General features: G+C 37.1%; 1 protein-coding gene across 5 annotated transcripts in view; it reads left to right on the plus strand.

Moving 5' to 3' along the window:
* The window catches only part of CTNNA3 (catenin alpha 3), a 549,510-nt gene that overhangs the window by 464,811 nt on the left and 61,832 nt on the right, over nucleotides 1-22,867 (plus strand). For all 5 annotated transcript variants that reach the window (XM_030030142.2, XM_030030141.1, XM_030030143.2 and 2 more), the window contains 2 exons: nucleotides 8,119-8,211; nucleotides 16,044-16,225. In XM_030030142.2, coding sequence (XP_029886002.1) covers nucleotides 8,119-8,211; nucleotides 16,044-16,225 — 275 coding nt within the window. The remainder of the gene's footprint in view (nucleotides 1-8,118; nucleotides 8,212-16,043; nucleotides 16,226-22,867) is intronic.

The raw sequence follows: 22,867 nt of genomic DNA on the forward strand, positions 1-22,867 counted from the left end.
TAAAATTGGTAGGCCATATATAACTTACTTATAAAGATTACTGGCAAAAGTGAGAACAACAGCTCAGTTGGCTTTTCACTGTTTTTAAACAAGAAGTATTTCCATTATAAATGAAAAGTCTTAATTAGCTTCCCACTAGATGGAGCAAATGTATGTCAGCCCAGCAGAGGAAAAGGGAAATACATTTTAGATCAGCAGAACAACAGATCACTTATATTAAAAACTACTGTTCTGTTCTTGTTAATTACTAATTTTCTGAGTTAAAAATGGAAGCTTCTAAGCCATGTGATGAAATTTCCTACTTAATAAGCATAAGCAAAGCATACACTTTCCGTGGAGCTGGGTATCAGTTGTCATGGTTTTCATGGAGTGAAGACAGGGACTTTGGTTGCAACAGAGGTGTATGATTGTAATGGCTATGTTTGGTCATATTTTCTGTTGTTGTTATTTGGGATATTAAATTCTTTAAAAAAAGTCATACCAAAAAAGTGCTTCCTTGAAATGAAATAGCTGGAAAAAAGTAAACAAGTTTTCAGGTTCCCAAGTGAGTCCTCAGGTACCTGATGAAGAATTTGTACTCCTGAAATCTTAGCTGCTTTTATGATCATGCTGTTCATTTTATAAAAACTGCTACTTCATCTATAAATCCTATCTTCCTTGTATCTTTTGACCCTTATGGTTACAATACCATTACTGTTTGTGATTTTCAGGCAACTTTAAAGTTTCCCTCAGCTTTTTAGATTTAAATATGTGTTCAGTGCTCTTGCAACAGCACAACTAGGTCCGTATTTTCAGGAGTAAAATTCTCTTTGAATTGCTCTCCGCATTATGCAAGAGTGGCATACCCACAAAGGTACCGTCAGTGCTTCAAGGGGTACAACCAAACTTCAAGAAAGGAAGGAATGAAAACAGGGCTGAAATACAGGTTTCCAGCAAGCGGTGTAACTTAGGATAGAAAATAGCTGCTAAAACTCTGTGCCAGTTTACTCAGCTGTGACAACTTCACAGTTCTTACTTTAAAAGGATTTTCAGAAGGCGCTTCTCAAAAATTCCACTTCAAACTTTTCAGTTACACTCCTCTGCTCACATCCTTCCAATCTCCCAGGCCATTTATTGAGAAGACTGTTATCCTAATGTATGCTCACTGGGAACTGAAAATACAGGAATTGTCATGTGGAGTCAGACTATTGATCTGTCTAGCTGTTTCTAATGGTGATTAATCTTCACTTTTTTGTCTTCATCTCCTGGAGCAGAATGTTGTAAATTGGCTTACTGTTAAACGAGCAAGCAAAACCTCCTAGCATCCAGTAGTAGTAAGGTAACTTTTGCCCCATACTGTGAGTTCACAGCATTTATTATTTTTAAAACCTCGACTCTCCACCATATAAGATAATCTTTTTTTATTGAAAATACTTTCATCCTTCAGTGCTGAAGGTTGTCATTTATTCTCATTATTAATTAAACTGTTTGGTCTTCACCAAAGTTTATGCTCTCACCACTAATCTTATCTGAAATTACAGCTTAAATATATAAAAAAATCTTTTGCATAATTCTGTCTGTTGGTAACAAGAACTGTTTATCACCTACATTTGAAAATGAACTATCTGTAATGTGTACAGGCTATGGCAGGATAATGATTTTACTATTACTTGATGACAAATTCCTTGCCAGCAGTTGGTGACAATGCTGCTACCAAAGACAGAGTTCTGATAGCTGGTTTAGTTAATCATTTGTTAGCTTTATATCCATAATATCCCAAATAATGCGGTATGCAAAAGACGTCATTTTAAGGGAAGTGCCAAGAATAAATTTCAATAATAGATGCATGATCATTTTAATGATAAATAGGGGGGATGGTGTTGGCCATAGCGTTGAGATGTTGCTATGTTGACAGATTAAGAACATAGGATTTTAATTTGCCCTTTATAATGTAGGTTTTTATTGTTTTCAAAATAACACTCAAAATAATTGCTTTTAGCAAAAACTTGAAAGGTGCTTTTAGTGAATAGATAGTACCAATTACATGAAGTTCTTACTAAATTAGTCAGGAAAAATAAATAATGCTTGCAATTTCTTGTTCTCCCTCTAGTGCATCAAAACTCTTTCTCTGGCAGCCTGTCATCTGGCAGAATTAAGTGTGGGATAACGATGGTATTGTGACTAATACACAAAAATATCAGACACTAGCTAGATATTTGCAGAGGGCCCGTTTGTGACACGTTTACCATAGTTTGTTATACTGAATGACATGCTGCTTGACTTGATGAAATTTTCGAAATACAGGCATTAGTCAAATGTCCAGAGTAGAATAGATAATCTCTTTAAACCCATTCTGTTCTCAGTGAAGAACATAATAGACAAATTCTGATCCTCCTAGAGTGCATACAAGCATTTCTGTTGCTGCTGCGGTATTTACATGCCACAAATAACTCTGTATTTGGAGTGGTATAATAAAGACATCACTTATCAACTAGCTCCTGTTAAGGTGTTAGTCTGCACTGCACTTTAGTATTCATTTGGGAAAAAGAATGACTGATAGGGGGTGTTGAAACCAAGATAAGAAAAGTAGAAGGGCATATAATGACAGTTTAAAGGTCAGCATTTAATTGAATGTTAGATAAGAGGAGATAGCTTTCTTCTTTCACATCATGATGCCTCTTTGTCCATTTACAGTGTATATCTTGAGCTTTCAGACTTGGCTCTGCATTATTTTTAACACCTGAGACCCTTTATTTGCGGGATTGATGGTTTCATGGGTGTATGTGACCTTTAAAAATGAATGATCTAAAGTTGTTTGGATAATCACTTTTGAGGAGAGTTTGCATAAAAAACTTTGTGTTGGAGAAAATGCTGTGAAACCTAGTCAAGTACATTGTTCTACAAAGCTTGGATTAAAAAGCAGATAAGCCAAAGAGCACATTTGCACCCAGTTTGGAAAGACTAGCAGAGATCTAAAGACTAATGCCAGACCTTGTTTTTATTAGTTATTCTCTTTAAAATCCTAGTAGAAAAGCAAGTTAAAAGGTTTGTCATCAGAGAGTGTTTTTCATTTCATAGATGAAAAGGTAATTCATAGCCTGAAATCACCCATGTGCAATAGTAATGACTTGCTATTGCAGCTTAAAGTTGAATACCCGGAAGGTGTAAAATTCACCAGTACTAGACTTGGCTATAAATATGATTTCGAGTCCTCAGCTTGAGTCTTCTGTAGCAAAACCATCAAGAATGCAGATTTAATACAAGCATTGAAATGCAGGAAGGAGTGCGCACTACTTGTGTAACACGTAAGCAGTAGTAATGTAACATTTGTCTTAAATGTGTAGGGACACGCCTGAATGCATTTTTGTTGGGGTCGTCAAAGGCTTTTCACAAATGATCAAAATCCCTCTTAGAATCGTGGGCCAGGAGGCTGGGGCAGGCATCTCATCCCATCCTGTCCCATCCCGTCTCACGCCTCCACTCTTGCAGCCAGCTGGTATGTAACCTTGTTTGTAGGCTGCTCAGGCTTCATCTTATAATTGATTTCTCCCAACCTCTAGCACCTCTAGGGGAGACTATTCAAGAGTTCTGCTCCTATGGCTGCTGGAAACCTTTGTCTAAATTTTCCTGTTTAATTTCTTTCTAAACTCTTTTTACCACTCTGCTTCACACATGAGTTTGTAGGTTGTTGCTGGCCAGAGTCTTGCACAGGACTTCATTGTACCTCAGCATTGTTCCTTAACACTTACTGGAAATTCCATACTTTCCGTGTCTTAATAATGAATTTGCCATTTATGTCTTGTATTCATCCTGTCCTCTTTCTCTTCTGTCGCTTGCAGTTGCTGAGACTCCAGTTTATGTCCCAGTTTATGTACAGTTTATGTCAGGCCCCTAAATACTCAACCTTAAAAAAACTTTCGAATTCTTTCTATTCTTATTCCAGTCCTCCAGCTCTGCTGTTCTTCCTGTGCAAAATTTCTGTTTATGGATGATAGCACCCTATTTTGTGTTACAAGCCCTGGTAGTCCATACCAGTTCAAACATGCAATAACATTTTCTTACTATAGCATTCAAAGTGAGGGTAGATTTCAGAACCAGCAGAGAGTTGCATTATGTTCAGTTTTCCCGATGTGGAATACCCGTGTGTTCACACATGGAATAGTCATATGAGCAGACACATCTGTGTCTCAGGTATTTAATAAATAGTGGATCATTAAAGTAATATGAAAAACCCCAGTTCTTGGATTAAATTAAATAAAACAGCTTCCAAGGAGAAAAAAGGGTTGAGTAACTACTTCTATTGTTCTCATTATTATGGTGGTTTGGTGTGTTGGTTTTTTTTTTTCAATTTTTGATGCTTTGTGTCCAAAAATGACTATGGTTTATGGTTCGTGATTTAAGGTTTGATAAATCAAAGAGCTTCTTTCAGCTTGAAACTTTGTCCTTAGTCTTTAATAACTTCTTTTCTGAATTCTGTAGTACCAATAGTTCAAAACCTGGCAGATCTGGACTTTGCAGAAAATTACTTAGGAAGAACTCAATGGGAGTGCACTCTTCCGGCCAGGAAAATGGGCTTCCTACAAGAAACTTATCATCCCAGCCACAAATAAATTTTACCAACCTGAAAAGGGCATATGCATTGTTAAAAACAAAAAAAAAAGTTTTTTGACAGCATTTGGGCCAAGAAGGGCTCTGAGATGAAGCCCGCTTGCACTTAGATTCTGACCTAATGTACGGCATATGAGTAAAGAATTGGAGAGTGAATCCCTATGCCAGTGCAGATGGAAAGAGATCTCTGTTCTATAACTTACGATTTCGAAAGTGCCATATCAGTTAATAGATTGATGCTTTCGTCTATGGAAAGCTTACCTGAGACTGTCGTTTAGAGGTGTCTTCTACCATTGTTATTGTCCTGTCCTCTTTGCTCTCTAAGGTTTCTACCTTTAGGCTGGTAATACTTATGTAGTTCGACTTTACAGAAAAATAGTGTCAATACAATTCTACAAAATTCTCTCAATGCCTCCTAAAATAACTTTTTTGTAAATATTTGCAATTTGTTGTGGCGTGGTGATGGTATAAAGCTCTTACTGACATGACCTGAAATTCACTTATGAATAATGTGACTGTCTCAAAATTATTAACTATTCTGCCCTGTCACAACATCTGGGATAGAGTTAATTGTCTTCCCAGTTGCTGGCTGGGGTTAAACCATGACATGCATGTTTTATAGAAGAAAAAAACTATATTGGAAATGCGGGATTGTCAAACATTCCCAAGTATGTGTTCACCCAGGAAGGAATGGTGCCCTGTTACCCTGAATACAACTTTAAGATCATTTGGGGAAAACAATTGTAACTAGTGTTTAGAAAAACCTAAGAATCACAATGTATTTCTGTATGTAGTAACCAAGTATCGTGTAGCTTTAAGAAGAAAGTGATTTCTTTTTTTCTATAAACCTTTTACTGAATCAGGGCCATTACCTGCCTGAGGGCCCTGGTCGGTGTAATCCTGAGAAGCTAAAGTTACTCCGTTTTAATACCCTTTCTGTTATTGGTCCTCTAATAAGAGCGTCTGTAAGTGTTTCAGTTAAAGTGAGCTGGTGATACGTTTTTTATTTCATGGATATGCATGCACAACAAAATCTGATTTTCCTTCCACACTGCAGGTTTTCAAACAATTTTTGCATGGTAACAGCTTTTGGCTACTGTGGAATTCTTACTACATCTAATTCCAGGGCTAAAGCTGAGAGACTTCATCACACTGTTAGTCTTCGCCTGAAAATAAAATGTTCCTTTTCCCTGCTTTACCAGTGTAGCATTGTGCTCATCTTTGCCCCTGAAATTGATTGCCTGTCTGTTTTCTTGAGGGAGTCTAGGTGTATTTTTCACCACCAGCATATTTCTGCCAGATTGTGCACCAGCTTTGAGTCCTTTATTTCTTACAATGTTATGTCATAGAAATTATTGTTATTTTGTTCAGTGAGTGAAATTTACTTGTGTGCTCTTGAAGTAATGGAGTGCTATTTAAACCTTGTTTCAAGGCTGACATTGAAGTCTAGTGGTTTATATACCACCCTCTGGCCACAGAGGCGCTTTCCCAAATGATACGAAGGTAAATTTATTCAATTTAATGTAGTGCCATTACCATGCTATGGACCCAGAAATAAAATAACAGAACCCTACAGTGTCCCTCTCAACAGATCTTGTTTATATGTAACTTGACAGTAAAAAGAAGAAGGTGAGAAAGTATAGCAATTCTGGATTAAAAAAAATTACATTTGACATGATGGAAAATTGGGTAGAAGTAATGACCAGGGTTTTTTCTGCCTATCTTTTGGTAGGGTTATCTGATAGTGCTTCTCTTGTCATGCTTCTCTTGGCATGTCAGGCTTTTGGGATAGTAAGAGTGTCAGGATTGCCTTTTAATGGGAGCTCCAGATGTCAAGCTTGTAGTAGATCATTCAGTAGTAGATCTGTCGCCAGTTATGTATTAAGTCCGGTTCTGTATATTTTTGGTTCTTTAAAATGTGAATCTGTTCGATAAAGGAAATTTCTTTGAATGCCTTATTGCATTGGTGGAACCAATATTATTTTTTAAATAGTTTATAAGCCTGAAAGTTTGTGTGCTTCATTGTACAGTGTTTTATTACTATGAATAGACTTGCTTTTAATGTTTTATTTAGTGTCAGTTATACAGCCATGTTCATTATGCTTTTTTTACTAAGTTATTTATGATAAAATTCAGAACTTCTACATGAAGTCTATTTTTTTTTTATACTATGTTGGTTAGTGGGAAGGAGGAAATAAATGTGAAGACCTGGATTGTATAGAAAATGGCTCTTGTCCTAAGTTAAACAATGTTTTTTGATGGAGTTACTCCTGTATAGTTAAAGAAATTAGTTTCCAAAACCTCTGTTACCAAAACAGTTTCTTTTAACTGTGAGTACATTACATATAATATACACAGTAAAAGTCATAGACTAGCCCAAATCACTCATGTTTTGGAGTTTATGGGGAAAAGAAAAAGTTAAAAAAAAAAAAAAAATCAATGGAGAGGAAGAGAGAAGAAGAGAATTCAGAGAGCCTATTAAAAGAGGAGGCTAAAAATAGAATTTACATTTTTTCCCAACATACATAATAACTGGTTGAAGGATAATAGTTCAAGGGTTGTAAAAGCCTTATATGCTGAATAAAGTGTAAATATATTTACCTAATGCTGTTGGGATTAACTTTCCTTTGTTGAGAAGGTGGCTTGATATCATTATTTGATACCTGTAAGAACTACTTCTTCCTATCTACCTGTAAGCAAAAACCAGACAGCCCTAAGAGAATATCACAACAGTAGAAAATGATAGCAAATTATCATAATGCAAATGTGTATTTTCATGTAATAAACTGGTGTTGCTTAAATGGCAGTCGAGGTGACTAGAAGGAATAGACAGTAGCATATGAAACAATGCCATGTATACAAATAGCAAATTAGGGCCACTTAATTTTTCCTGTAGTGCAGGAACTTGTGCTGCTTAATAGAATTGAGAAGTGATACAATCAACACTGGGGAAGAGGTGTTCTTTCCCTCTCAGGGCACATAGCTGACTTGGAGCACTCTTTGATGTCAGTGTAGCAACAAAAATCAGTGTGATTCTGAAGCCTTTTACTCCCACTGACAAAATATTAGGCCGTTTTGAGAGCCTGCTAGATCTACTGTGTCTAATGTGAAGATGGGAGGGTGGGCATATGAGTATTTCTGGACAGTGAAGAGAAGTAGTAGAAAAATTTGTAAAAAAGGTAGAAAAACCTTTTGGTTCTAAAATCCTAGGCATCCATTCTCATCATGTAAAGGTTTCTTGTAAGATACCTTTGCTAGCAGCAGTAATACAATATTTCAATACAAAATAACTTCCCTAAGTACCAACTTTAAAAGTCAGTGCTTTAATTAAAGCATGGCATTCTGAACTAGTTCAAAGCTGTCTGACACAATTTGATTTTAGTTAGCATTTAGTAACCAGTGCAGTGCTAGAACAGGACTGGTTTTTATCAGACGTTGTCTTACACCAAATCATAATATAAGTTGGACATTAATACCAAAGTGACTAACCATAAAAGAGAATAACCCATTTCCACGTTTTTTTTTTCCCAGACACCTGAGGAGCTAGAAGATGTATCTGACCTTGAAGAAGACCATGATGCACGTAGTCGTACAAGTATTCAGACTGAAGGGAAAACGGACAGGGTATGTATTGCACCAGTTTATGTTGCTGTTCCTATGAAGCCATGTAAAGTCATGCAGTGAATCATTAAAGTCTTGTTCAGCTCTTAATAGATTTCTGAAAATGTGCAGAGAGCATAAAACTGATGTGTATGACCTGAAAGAGAAAAAGACAGTGTAATTAAGTTGTAAATACTTGGTGAACATGTAAATTAGACAGAAAAATTCTTATACTTACTGAATGAAATTCTAACAGGTTACAGTTTCATAAATGTGGCTTGGTCTAATAGAAGCTAGGTTAGTAAGGAATTTTTTGTATCTGGGTCTTACTGAAGCCTGCAAGGTGTATTAACCAAAAATAACCTCTACATATGAGAAAGTTCACATGCACAGAAGAGAAGGGGATGTATCTGGAATCTTAGCCACTGCAGTTGCATGCGTTACAAACTTTTCCTGCTGTGTTGTGTGAACCTGTTCTATAGTTTATTGCTTAACTAGTGAATTAATGAGGAAGCATGAAAAACTTAATACAGCATTTGGCAATTTCTGTATTTCTGGAAGTTATGAATCTTGTTTTCTTGTTGTATCATCATTTAACCTGAGGACTTCACTACATTACTGGGTTTTGTTTATTGTTTATATTCAAACATTTTTAAGAGCCTGAAAACATTTTTGAGATAGCAGAATGTTTCTTAGTACAAAATTGATGTATTTAGCAAGCGTTAATCTTCTTTATGTTTCCACTTTAAATAATGTTTCAGCAAAACTGTATTCTTTTCACAACTTTCTGAAGTGCAAAGATCCATGAGGCCAGAAACGTGTACTTCATTACTTGTTTGCTCAATATCTAGAGCAATAACAGATCTCTCACACTTGATTGATTCTAGTATTATTCCCATAATGGAAATTATAAATGATAGAACTAGTTGGGAAAAAGCAAACATTTTCAATACAAAAAGAATTATGTCAAGAAAATGGCATTTTAATTCACATCTGTTTTCCAGCAAACACTTTTTTTTTATTCAACACAAATATTTTCTTTATTAAGAACCTAAATACTTACAAAAAAACACTAGCCAAAATGAATGCTGTTAACTTGTGTTGCATATGTGCATTTCAATTATATGTTAATTAACTGTCAGTTGAATCTTAAAACATTTTGAGAAATGCAACAACTGTGAAAGATCACCTCATACAATCTTACTACTCAATAAACATAATTGGCAATTAAAATACACTAGCTGCCCTTTTCAATTGAAATTACTCTTTGTAAATATTAGCACATTTTCCTGACATTACAGGCTAAAATTTCTATTGTAGTTAAGAAGGGCAAGGTTTTCCTTCAAAATGTTATCCATATAAGATGTTACGAATTTGTTTGGAACAGGTACAGATGGTGTGCTTGCATATTTTCATAAATATCCCATAATGAATGCACTTGCAATTTTTCTCTCACTGGGAAAACAGAAGCAGTAGTTTGTAGATGTTTACTATCACAATGTAGTAACAAAAGATCCACTAAAGCTTTAAAAGATCACATTTTCACACAGGGTCTTCCAATTCTCAGATAAATCAGGGTACTTCTTTAAAGGGAATGTTTTTTAAAAGAGAACCATAAATAACACATACTACCAGATGACTACACAAAGCAAGAAGTAAATGCTGAAGACTGTTGTAGATAGGGAGCTGGCTATCAAGAGTCAGAGGCATAGGTTGTTGCTGTGAAGAGATCTCCCTGGGATATGCTTTTCCTTGTACTACATACACAATATATAATCTGCACTGTCAGTGAATTTGGTGGGGACGTGGAAGGCACCATTATTTGTAGATAAACTATGGTTAATACATCTGAAAAAACAGTATTTTAACAGTATAGGATGTACATTTCTATTTTTTCTTCCATTTCTCCCGAAAATAATACAAGTCCTGTAAATGTTCCTTTCGGGGGGATCTAGATAGCAGTCACTGCTTAAAGCCTGATTCTATATCTTTACTTGGGAACAATTTTCCTAGATTTCAGATTATGCTATCAAGGCCATAAATGGCACATTATCCCCAAAATTAATAGAAAATTACAGCTTTGACTAAATCAGATACATACCTTCTCTGCCTAAATCAACATATTGACAGAAACCTTAACATACTTTTTTTTTTAAACCAGTGTTTGAACAAATCTATTTGCTGCTGCAGCAAACATGAACAGTGATTTAAGGCCTCTCTGCTTGGATTGCTATTTGATATTGATATTTGAAGATTTATACATAGAACCTATTTAGCAATATGAAGAATCTGATAGGGAAGATAGATTTTAAGGTTTAGACAGGGATTGTCTCATTTTGAGTTCTGCAGCAACTTTATGTGCTATTGTGAGGCTTCTTCATGCAGTGGTAACACCAAGAATGACTGTGTTCCAGAAGTGGTACGGCAAGATTGCAGAGTAACCTTTTTTCCTCCTTGAATTCTTTCTCTTGGGCATTTCTGCTATAGTAATTCAATTTTATTTATATGTATCTGTCTCGATACTAGCTCTGCATAACAGCACTCTTGATTCCTCTTGCTTTGTCAAGTGTGTTGTATTTTCTCCTGTGTCACATCTCTCACTGCTCCAACAGGGAACTAGTGCTTATGAAAGTGCCTTTTCTCTTTCTCTTTTTATCACAACATATAAAGTACATAAAACCAGATGTGATGTGCATATGCCACTTTTAACAAAGGCTACATCTAAAGTAGGAAATCTCATTTTCCTTATGTAGGAAATACTCATATATTAATAATAACTTTTTCAAAATCTGTCTCTGTGTATAGAGAGTATAGGTTAGTGGTGAGATAGCAGGACTGAGATTTGACCTCATATTTATGTTCCTGACTCTGCAAGTATATAGGTAATCTTGGAAATGTTGAATTCATTTATCTTTCCATCAGATAATTCCATATCTCTAAGATGAATATGATAGTGCTTATGACACCGTCCCACACGGTGAGATGCAGGTTAACTTGGGCAATGTGCTGTGAGATCTCTCAGTAATTAAACTGGATAGCAATACTGATTATTATTTGTAGGACTCTCTTATATCCCTGAAGAAGATCCTTCGGACCATTTATCCTTTAAGAGAGTGGTTTCTGTATGTCTTTTTGATCTCTTTTTCTCTCCTCTGCATGCTCTTCAGCTGGTTAATGACTTTTTGAATTTTGTGTCCAGAGTATTTATATTGCTAAATGCATTATGCCGGCTGTGGTCTCAGCAACAAGCACTAGTGTAAGGTTTACACTATATTATTCTGTATGCATGCTTTAGAATGAGTTTTGTATGAGGTTTGTCTTTTTGCCAAGAGTACATTTTGATCAACTACAAATCCTCACCCACAGAACCGCTGATAACTTGGTTTTGTCTCAGTTCTTTGTGCGTATTGGTGATATTTCTTAAGTGTGAAACCATGTACTTGTCTCAGCTGAAATACATCCTATTATTTTTTCAGAGCAGTTCTCAAGTTTCTCAAGATCACTTTGAATTGTAAACCAGGCCTCTTAGATGTCAAACCAGGCCTCTTACACTGCAAATGTGTGATGTGTACTCTTGGTTCTATCATCCACACCGTTAGTGAAAATACTGAATAATGCCAGAGTCAGGGCAGGTCCCTTCAGAATTTTGCCTGATGGATCCCTCTGGCTTGGCCTGTGCTCTTGATAAGTATTCTGTGAGCAGTTTTCTAACCAGTATGACATCCACCCAATGGCAATTACATCTAGATCATATTTCCTTAAATTATTTGTGAGGATGACATGAGAACCAGTGACAAAACCGTAGTGAAGCCCAGATTTATGACATGTTGCTTCTTCATCTATGGGCCTATTATGCTGGGACAAAGAAGATTAGATTAATATGACTAGATTAATATGACACAATTGCCTCATCTAAGTCAACCTTTCTAGTGAAGCCTGATGCAAAAATGACATTAAACAGTTTGTTCTGTTATCTCCTGATAGCTCTACCTCTTTATCCAATTACATTGTATCTAAAAATATACAGCAACTGAGGTGGCATCCCAAATGAGGCACTCTCTGAACTTGTTCAAAGAATGCTGGACTTCAGCAGGCACGCTACAATTCTTAAAACTGGGAGAAGACAACTGGTGACAGCAGGTAGTAATCTTAGAAGAAACTCAGCTTCTCCCAGCTGTCAGTGTCACACACCCACACAGTTCATCTCAAGGAAACATGCTGTGTATTCACTTTGCCATGAATTGCTGAATATCCACCATTCTCTCTTTCACCTCTTTATCCAAACTTGAATAATTATTCACTCAGTAGAAAAAGTACGTTTTGTAAAAGGTAGTGGACACATTTTACTCATTTTAACAGAGTCAGTTTTGACTCTGTGCTGTATTCAAGAAGTGTACTTGAGTATTGGCATTAAAAACACATCTGTATAATAGTCTTTGTAAGTGCCTATCTTATGTTCACCTTCCTGATAAAACGGGCTCAGATGATGTGTGCGTATTTTATGACAGTGATCTACATGTTTGTTCAAGAAAAAACAATTAAAGGTCACAATTGGAACTGGTTTATAACAGTTTGACTGAAAGTTATTACTGTCCTTTGAGTGATTTGGAGGGATCTTGTTCACTTCCACCAAATGTTCAGCTGACTCTGCAGCAGGGGAGCAAGAACATAAGTGAGATGGCTTCCTGTGGCTGCTGAGTCTGTGGTGGAATGAAAAGCTTAGCTCTCAACTAAGGCAAAGCAGGGACATGAATCAGGTTTTTTTGGATCTAGGCCATTATCTTCTAACTACAAGGTGTGAAGAGTATGTTATTTTGTACACTTGCTTGTAAAAGCTCTGGAAAGTTTTTCATGTGCTCCATCATCAGAGTGGGGTTTGTTTTCTTTGTAACCTACCAAATTGTAATAAAACAGAGTTTTCCTCTTTTCTTTTTTATAGTTACATGACACACTGCAACATACAAAGCAGGAAGTGTTAAATAATTTTCAAAGGGAGGTTCTTACCTTTAAAAAGGGTGTCTGGCTTGCCTCTGTCTCGGACAGAAGGAGTTTTCGGTAACACAAACAATTGCTTGAGTGTAATTTGCTTCTTTCTGTTGCTTTTCTTTCCTTCCTGATTCCCGTGTTAAGAATTTTGGTAGCATGGATCTGGCCAGTAATTTTTGGGGGGGGGGGGGGGGGGGCGGGGGAGTGGTCGGGAGAGAAAAAATGCATGTCAGTGTAAGATTTGGAGAGAATAATCCTAAGTTTATATGAAAGTCAGTTCCTTTGAGTGGAGCCAGGGGCAAAGGTAGGAAAAAGGCCAGTTCTTTGGGTTGGGATCTCATTGGTGAATAATACACCAGTGAGAGAAGAGTCAAAATCTTCACCAAGTAGTTACTCCCTATGTGTCCTCTATTTTTATCATGTGTACAATTTGTTCTGACATTAAAATGTCAGTATCTGTGATAGCGAATTGACTGAAACTTGGAAGGGGCTGAAATGAAAAGAAACACCAATCTCACATGGTAAGTCACGTTGCAAATGAGACAATGCAAATAACCCCAGTGTTGGGAGACTCCCAGCTATGAGGGATAAATAGCCTTCTGAAGAGTTAATTTAAGGAAATTAAAGAAAAAAATACATACTGGGTTTTTTTAATAGAAGAAAGAAAAATATCAGAAATGTAACTTCTCCTCTCACTTAGTTTTAACTCTGTTATCTGCTACTGCAGTAAAAACCATTTTGTCTTAGAAGTAATGAAAAAATCATTTTCTCCTGGTGGACAAAATAAGCCTGCACTCATGTAATAGCAGTCATTCAATTTAGATCTTTATTTCACACTTACCATTATGTTGTCTGTTTTGATACAAAATCATATCTGCACTTAAAAGGCTGTGTATACAATTGTTTTATTTTGTTGCTGTAAATGGTTTTAAAGCAGTATGAGGAAAATGAAAGAAAAGTCAAGGTCAGAATTGTAGTTTCCTTTGCCCCTTTGTTCCAGTGGATAATGTGTCTCATTCCACCTGAAACTCAGTATTGTTGGCACATAGCAGGATACTGTATGTCACTGTTCCCTCATTAAAATGTCATCTTTCTTGTGCTTTCCAGATCTAGGCCTGTGTTCTTGAACACAAAACAGTATTGAAGCTGGGGGCTACGAAATACCATAAGCGTCTACCAATCAGCAAATACATATTAGATTATAAAAAAGGGGTACTTCAGTTCTCTTGACTCTGTAGCCCAACTCTTATTTTTGACTGTTTCATACCTTTCCCAGCAAGCTTATCCTTCAGCCACGAGGAAAATGTGTCTTGGTCTTCTCTGGCCTGTTTTAGGGTTTGTTTTTTTTTAACAAAACAGGAAAAGCATTTCTTAAAATAGTTACACTTTCTAATTCTGTGACTGCAATTATAACATAGTTACACTTTGGGAGACCCGTAATTTCCAGTAATTCATATAAATGGGAAAATTAACCTTGTGACAGAGTGATTCTAGCATAAATAAAATCTCTGAAATGGCATGGCTTGAAAAACACACGCACTACATATTAAACTGCTTACCCATTATACTAATCATAAGTAATTCAGCCACTGCCTTGACTTTCTGTTTTATGGATAGTATATAATGTTTTATAAACAAGAATAAGTCACAAAATATTTATTGTTTAATTGCAGTATAATTGCAGCGTGTTAGTAGTTGCTGTATGTAACTGTGAGTTCCTCAAGGCCTGCAGTGCAAGGGGTGGACCACTTCGCAGAGAAGGTCCCAGATAAAAACCGCTATGGCAGTAGAGCCGTCGAGACAAACAGGCCGAAAGGTCTCCTCCCTTCCTGTGGTAGAAAGTATTACGAAGGGCCAGGACGGGCATATGGCCACAAAATATCTTGGCCCCTGTCTGCTTTCTGGCCTGTTTCTGACACAGGAAGTATATCTGACCCTTCTCTGGAGCAGGCTGATAATCTTGCTCATAAAGAATATGAAGTAAAATGTTTCTCTCACCATGCTGCATTTTCAGAAGTTGTTTCACTCTTTATATATTAAATACTTCACTAATGCTTAAATGTAGGAAGAATACATGCATTGAGTATAGATCAAATCTTCTGATTCCGTAGCCTGAACTTGCACAAAACATGCCGCTTTTCTAGCTATACTCATCCTCTACTTGAAACAGGTTTAGCAGGTGGAATGGTTGCAAACAGTCCAATCTGGAGCTGCAGCCAAATATAGGCCTGTGTCCTGCCTGAGCCCAGGTTGGATGTGGCTTTATTTGAATACTGGAAGTTTTCCTGTTGGCATTCGAGATACTTTTTTGATAACCTTATTCACATACTGATTTCTGACATGTTCATCTGTTTATTTATCTTTTTCAAAGACAGAAGATGCATATTTGAACAAAAAAGTCCTTCTCAGTTTTAAAAATGATATTATAGAACCTTCTCAGGAGGGAGGGCAAGCATACCTGAAAGTTTTAGGACAATTAAACCTTTTCATTTATTCTTTCGTACCTGAAAGAATATTGCATTTCATAACCTGCATATACTTAAAAATACTTAGGCTTCTTCATCCCTAAGAAACTCTGTCAGTCATATTTCATAAAGGCTCTTAGGAAGACTTTATTCTTCTTTATTTCACTATGTTAATATTAATGGTTTTGGGGACACCACTGTCCCCATTACTCTGATGTAATTTATTTGGCCCATCCCAATGATAGCATACAGATTTTGAAATTCAGAAGTGCTCAGGCTGGAACAGTTGGCTCAGGCCACAGTGTGTTTAAGCTATATATTTAATAATACCCAGTGATTTTGTTTAAAAAACAAAAAACACTCTGAGATAGATGTTTTTGCTAATCAAATTATTTTATGTTTCAGGCCAAGATGACTCAACTGCCAGAGGCTGAAAAGGAAAAGATAGCTGAGCAAGTGGCTGACTTCAAAAAAGTCAAGAGTAAGCTTGATGCAGAGATTGAAATATGGGATGATACCAGCAATGACATCATTGTTTTGGCCAAGAGGATGTGTGTGATTATGATGGAGATGACTGACTTCACAAGGTAATTATGCAAAAAAAGGGTCTTCAATATTTATAAATATTGGAGGCCATTGTTATATTGTTACAGCAGGAAATACTGGGTTTTTAATGTCAGGTGACAGCATCTTTACAAAATTGAGTGGCTAAGCTAATGTAGTAAGCTTTACCACACTAGCTAGTAGTACTGAAATGTTGGAAAGGAGGTTTGAAGTTTTGAACCATGCATGTCCTTAATTTTTTTTTTTCTTTGTCCTTTTTTATTCATTTGGTTGGTTGGGGGTTTTGCACATTTTTTAGCGCTTCATTTCTGCTCTCCATGGAAGCGGGGAAAGTAACAAAATAATCTTGATTCTAAGTTGTAGTTCTGTCTCATCTATTCTTCTTTCTACTTGTACCATACCATGCTGTCGAGCATAAAACATACTGTACAGACCATATGTAGGGACACATTCAGGCTCATGCATATTTTATATCACATTACTTGCTGTTGCTTTCATCAGAACTGTATCATGCTGCTATATGTAGTTTTAAAGAATGAAGTGTCCTATAACAGATAGCTTTCAAAGCTGTTATTTTTCTCTGCTGCCAGTATATGTTCTATGATACTTGTATACAGGAAACAATCTTAAGTTCAGGAGCTTTTTCTGCCATGCACTGAATAAATGTTTAGTAAATTTCATCAATTAATTGTACCAAAGGGAGGTACTGGTGGGCTTTTTTTTTCCCCATCTGGTTGTTGCGAATGAGTGGTTTGAACCACTTAAAAGAATTCACCATCAAAGGTATCAGCAAAAATTATTTAATAGGAATTTATAAAAGCACGACCTCACAGAGTTCGATGGCAAGTGGCAAGGTTCGCTCTATTACTTACGAAGTGCACAAAGGAAAATCAAGTTAGAATCAAACTAGAATACAGAGACTGAAAACACCAAAGTGTGGGGGATAAACATACAAAGAAAGATTGAGTTAGATTTGATTTTTCATGATTTGTACAAATATTGGGGATACAGAAAGGTAGGGGAGACCCTCCCATTGGGTCACGAGGTTCAGAGAAGACCCCCTTGCTTTCTAAACTCCTGTTGGAGTTTAGGTGTGGCTGGATCTACTCCTCGTCCCAGACTTGGTCAATGGTTTATGTCTAAGGGATTATGTGTGTAGCAGTGATCTGAGGTTCATTTACAGTTTGAGGTAAATGACAAGATTTAGTAACACTTAATCACTGATGAACAATTACAAAGCAATTCAGTAGAATATGCCTAGGTTAATTCACACATGTGCGCACAGAGATAGATACATATAAAAACAGAGGTATACCTGTTAAAAAATTCCCCTCGAGTTCAGTGAAATATTCATGTCAAATGTCTCAGCATTTCTCAACGGGCAAAGGGTTGAGCCTCAAGGAGTAAAGGGTATGAGCCCAGGTCCCGTTGTCAGCTTTCGGCAACCGTCCTCCGATTTTTGCAGTGAGTCATGATCTAAGCAACAGGAGTCTCAGGTACAGTTCCAGGTGACAGGAGCCCCGGGTGCAGTTAGGGTGTGCCTAATGGTTCTGACTCACTGTACCATAGCCAGGATAAGAAAGTATTGAGCTGTCCCAACTCACTGTGTGAAAACACAGTGTTGGCTGGTCCTGACATCGCAACGTGGCAAGGGGGAAGGGACGGGGCTGCACCACCACACTGGTTACTAATAAAATAGTTGCTGATAGGTAGGTGAAGCCTTAAAACACAACCACTCTTGCAAGACACTTCACGTCTCATAAAATAAGTCCTTTCATGTAAGATACAAAGAAAAGCCTAAGCCTCTTGGACAAATTCTTCAGGTGTGTAAATTAACAGAGTTGCATAGAGCTGAACCAGCTAACAAAGCTGGGGTCTGGCTTAGGCCTGTTCTGGTGAAGACAGTTGTTGCATTTTATCATGCTAGCACTTCCCAAATTCACCTTTGTGTGAGAGAGATTTAAAGATGTGCATGTTGAACTCTGGAATCCTTTTATTCATTTTAAGAGTATATGATTTACATTGAGACCTTTGAAAAAGAACATATTGTGCCATAAAGTCAGTCTTTACAATTAATGTCACCTCCCTCACCAGAGTTCTTTAAATTATTAGCTTTAGATTAATCAATATTAACAAGGCCAGTTCATAGTCTTAGTTTTGCATCTGTGGCTGTCTGTTGAACACAGCATAATCTGCAGTTCCAAGTCAAAGAGCAGCTCTTGTCCAGTGTTGCTGATACCCAGAGAGTCTACAGAGAACTCTGAAATTACTCAGGTCAAATAACTTGAAGGTAAAATTAAAATCTATTGGGAAGAGAGAGCAGAAATGCTATCCTTTACTTCAGAGTATGGTAAGGAACTACATTATTGGAAGATGGATTTTGATTATTCCCTTCCAAATTTTAGGAAATACATTACTCTTTTTACTTCATAGATACTTAGACTATAATTTGAGATATGCAAGTATATACAAGTATATACTGCTGTATTATGAGTTTGATGCTCAAGTTGTAATTTCTTGGGGGTAGGACTAACCTACCAAGTCTTTTGTTGAGTTTCTAGGACTGTTAGTAACAGAAACCAAGGTCATCCTGTAATACAATAATGGTCTTACGAGATACTTTTGTATCTTACATAACTTTACCTCATGTCTTTATAAAACTGGTTTTGAATATGTCCTTCAGCTGTACGTTTTCAAGTTTTGTTTCTTCCTTAAGGATGCTGGACAAGGTCTTGTAAAGTAAAGGTTTGTATCTGTCTAAACAATAGGTGAACTCAGGTGGATCTTCCCCTTCCTCTTATTGTTGCTGTATCAAAGGTAGCAGTTAAGTGCTGAGGAACACAGCTGGCTTTCTCACCTCCTTCCCTGTGAAAATCTGGGGATGAATAGTGCAGAGCCCACAGCAAGCACCGGCTCACCTCACCCTTAGGCTTTGATCTCTCTAGTCTGTAATTCCAAGTTCTTGGACATGGACGAAATAAAAGATTCTGACATTTTATATTCGTTACATCAGAAACTTCCCAGGCAAATAGTAAATTTCCTTATATGAGTCACTTGTTACCTAAGCTGGTTTCTGTTTTCCTACAAAGGTATTGCCTTGCATTAATTTTTATTTAATCTCAATGAGCGCTTTCCAAAGCTTTAGTTTTTCAAGGTCACCTTAGCATCTTAGTGTGTTTGCTTATGTGTATTATCCTGAACATTTATGCAACAGTTATATATTCAACTAAAAACAAGTTAACGTTGGTATCAAAGTAATTCATTATTAAGACAGAAGATAACGGGAATGATGATGGCATAAAGTATCGATGTGTATGCCTCAGATCATTAACAAAAATAATTTGGGATGACTTCAGTGAAGGCCAGTGATAATCTGTGATTGGTCAGCGGGAGTTAGGACCGGTGTAAAGAGTAACCATGTGAAGTAGCTTATTATGGCTTAGGTTCCTTATTTGATTATACAGGCAGATCCCTCTGCGCTTTTTTGAGTCTTGGCAGAAGGGACCTGCAGAACCTCATTTGAAACAATTCTTACCCTACTGAACATTCATGAGCATGTCCTCTGCAGATAGACACTAGGCCAGGCTACTGTAATTTTATGTAACATATTTTTCCAGCTTTCTTTAAACTTTGTACGTGCTACATGACATAAGCTTACTAAAACTTGATGAACCTTGCTCCAGTGAACCATCCTATAAATCATTGTCATAGAAAACTTATACTTGACAGATGGAAAAGTAATTGAGCAAGAGCAGAAATCTACTGTTGGAAGTTTGTAGCAGCTAGCAGCAGCTGCTAATCAGTGGTATGAACATGACAATCAGGCCTGTTTACGCAAAACTGGTTATACTGATTAATGGAATCGGTTAAAAATTCCATTTTATCTGCAGTAGTAAGCTTTGGCCCTGACAGGCAGAGGTGGAGGCAGTGGATAACAGACATTTGCTCTGCTGAAAGTGTGACCCCCTGTTCCTGTTTGGACTCCACCAGATTTGTTGGTTGTTGGGGGATAACATAAGACGTTCCTGCCAGTTTTATTTTGTCTGTTCGCTGAAGGTTGTTGCTGCTAGAAATGAGGGAATGTGGTAGAGGTTTCTTTCCTGAATTTTCCTTCGCTGAAAATGAACTGGACTGTAGTTTTAGTTTCTTTAGGGGAGGCTACAGTGAATAAGGGAAAAAGAACAAGGAGTATGAAATTGTTCCTATATTGCCATGGCTTCAGTAGCAAAGGCATTCAGCAAAGCTGAGAAACAAATGAGGTATCAGTGGGTCTGCTGATGTTTTCTGTCTGTCTTCAGCCTGTAGCTGCAGCACCATTTCTTTCTCCTGAAATACCATCCTGGCTCTGCTAGCTTCCACAGCGTTGACCAGAAACCTGTACTTCTTCCTCTGTCTGTATGCAGAAATGAACAAAGTCTGGGAGATGGTTCCCTTGTGCCTGTCACTCATCATCCTCTTCTGAATATACAGGAGAGGTGCTTTGTCACTTCTCTGTTCAAAGGGGCTGGACATTTTCAGAGCACCTTACTGGGTCAGGATCTATCCAGAGTGCGTATCTGCATCTCCTTTGAAAGCCTGCTGTGCAGAACTGTACAGAACAGGGTTTATTTGGTTTTCTGATACCTTAGGGATTCACTCAAGATAGCAGGACATTTGGTTTCTTTGGCTAGAGGGGGTTTAAACTTACTTTTCACCTTCCAGAGTATTAGGCTATAAATTACTGGGAATTGTGGGAGTTACTTTAACACCATCCTGTGGATACTTCCCTGTGTAGAAGAGGAGTTTGCTTGGCTAGTGTTTAGGGATCCAATTGCTGTTCCAAAAACTGCATATGTATTTGTTAAATATTCATTGGATAGTTTGGGGACAGGAAGATGAATATTAGGTTCCTCCTTTCCACAAAGCCATCATTTCTGTAGTCCTCACACACAGTGTACCCTGTAGCTCACTTCTTAGTGAGAGGTGGCAATGGACATGGATTGATATTTCTGTGCACTGAAGTCATACTTGGCCTAAATTCTGCCACCGTGGTGAGGGTTGATCGGTTATGTTACGGAGAAGGGAAAGCAGGATTTCAGTTCTTGGTTCAGCCTTTGAAAAGCTTCTCTTTCTTGGGTGAAGACGAGATACAAGGATTCCTTTGTCCATGGTTTTTCCTACTGGCCATCTTAGATGACTTCCTGATGAGCATTTTGTTTTATGTAGATCCCATTTTGAATTACTTATCTGTTATTTACAGGATGTCCCACAGTCTTAACAGTGCAGTGTGTGTGATGTGATGAAGATGTATTTAAGTGCTGTGGTGTTCACTTAGTTGCACCTAAGTCCCTTTGTAGTCTTAGATGTCTGACATCTGAAATGCTGTAACTGTACAAGCACGATTAGTGACTTGAAAACTCAGTCCAAAACTTAGGCCTACTGTTTTAAAAATAGAAGTAGTTAATTCTGGTTTTGAGCTTCTAGTTTTCCAGCAATGACAGATCTGTCCTGCTGTGTGGGAATATACTATTTTTAAAGGAATAGCTTCTGTATCGGCAATGAATGAGTTTTCTTCCTTTAAATTGAGCTTTTAAGTTAACATAATTCCTGGAAAGGATCTATATAAACACAGAGCAGTCAATTAATTTAACTCGCTGCTTAGACTTCAGTATATGTGATATTGTTTCATTGTATTGATGGGTGGTATGTAAATGAAAGATGAGAACAGAAGTGGCATCTGAACAGGCAGACTTCTAAGGGGAGTAAGAGGAGGCTAGTTTGGATTTGGGACATAGGATCTATCTGGGAAGCAGATACTGTGCACTGTATTTTAGTTTTAAATCTTGGCCTGTGAACCAGTTGGTTCACCCCAAACAAAAGAGAACATAGAAAGATTTGACATTAAAGAAAACACAGTTTTATGGAACAAGGAACTCTGAAGTGCTTACAAACAACTATGTTAGCATACAACCAGCATATATGACTCGAGAGTTGTCTTAAGAAAGGCTGGTTACAATTTCTTAAGCAATTAATTCAAAGCATCCCTCTAACTTTTAGAGTTACTATTTTTCAAAGCTGTATTTTACAGAAACTGAACAAGTAGCTAATAAACAGGCTTGGATACATCATTGATTTAGTGTCCCAAATGCACTCATTTTTCCTCTCTATGAGAAAATACTTTTTTTCCCAAGCTTTCTAACCATTTTCAAATTACATTATTGGTAAGAAACCTTGCAGGGCTTTTGAAATAACTGCTTATTTATGTGTTTATCTCAAATACAGGTATGAATTGTGTTTTTAAACATGTGAAAAAGTGTGGACAAAATTAACCCAAAGACGGCATTGGGTTAGGGAAATAAATACACACACACACGTGTGTGTGTGTGTGTCTGTGTGTGTCTGTGTCTGTGTATTCTCCTTAGGAAGCAACACTGCTATACAGTAGTCTCTATTCTCCACCAGTGTTTTGGAATGTACAACAGGCACAATTACCTCTAAAAGGAATAGAAGGGTAAAAGAGTAGGGATTTTGGTATGTATGAACATCCATGTGTGCTTTCTTCCTTGTGTCCTGTCACATTACATTTTCCTGGTACAAAAGCGTGAATATTCACTGATAGAAAATGTCTAAGTTTAAAAAGAAGTTAGAGCTTTTAATTTTATGGGAAAAATGTATTTAATCACACG

Source organism: Aquila chrysaetos, chromosome 11, assembly GCF_900496995.4.
Source record: "Aquila chrysaetos chrysaetos chromosome 11, bAquChr1.4, whole genome shotgun sequence".
NCBI classification, from domain to species: domain Eukaryota; kingdom Metazoa; phylum Chordata; class Aves; order Accipitriformes; family Accipitridae; genus Aquila; species Aquila chrysaetos.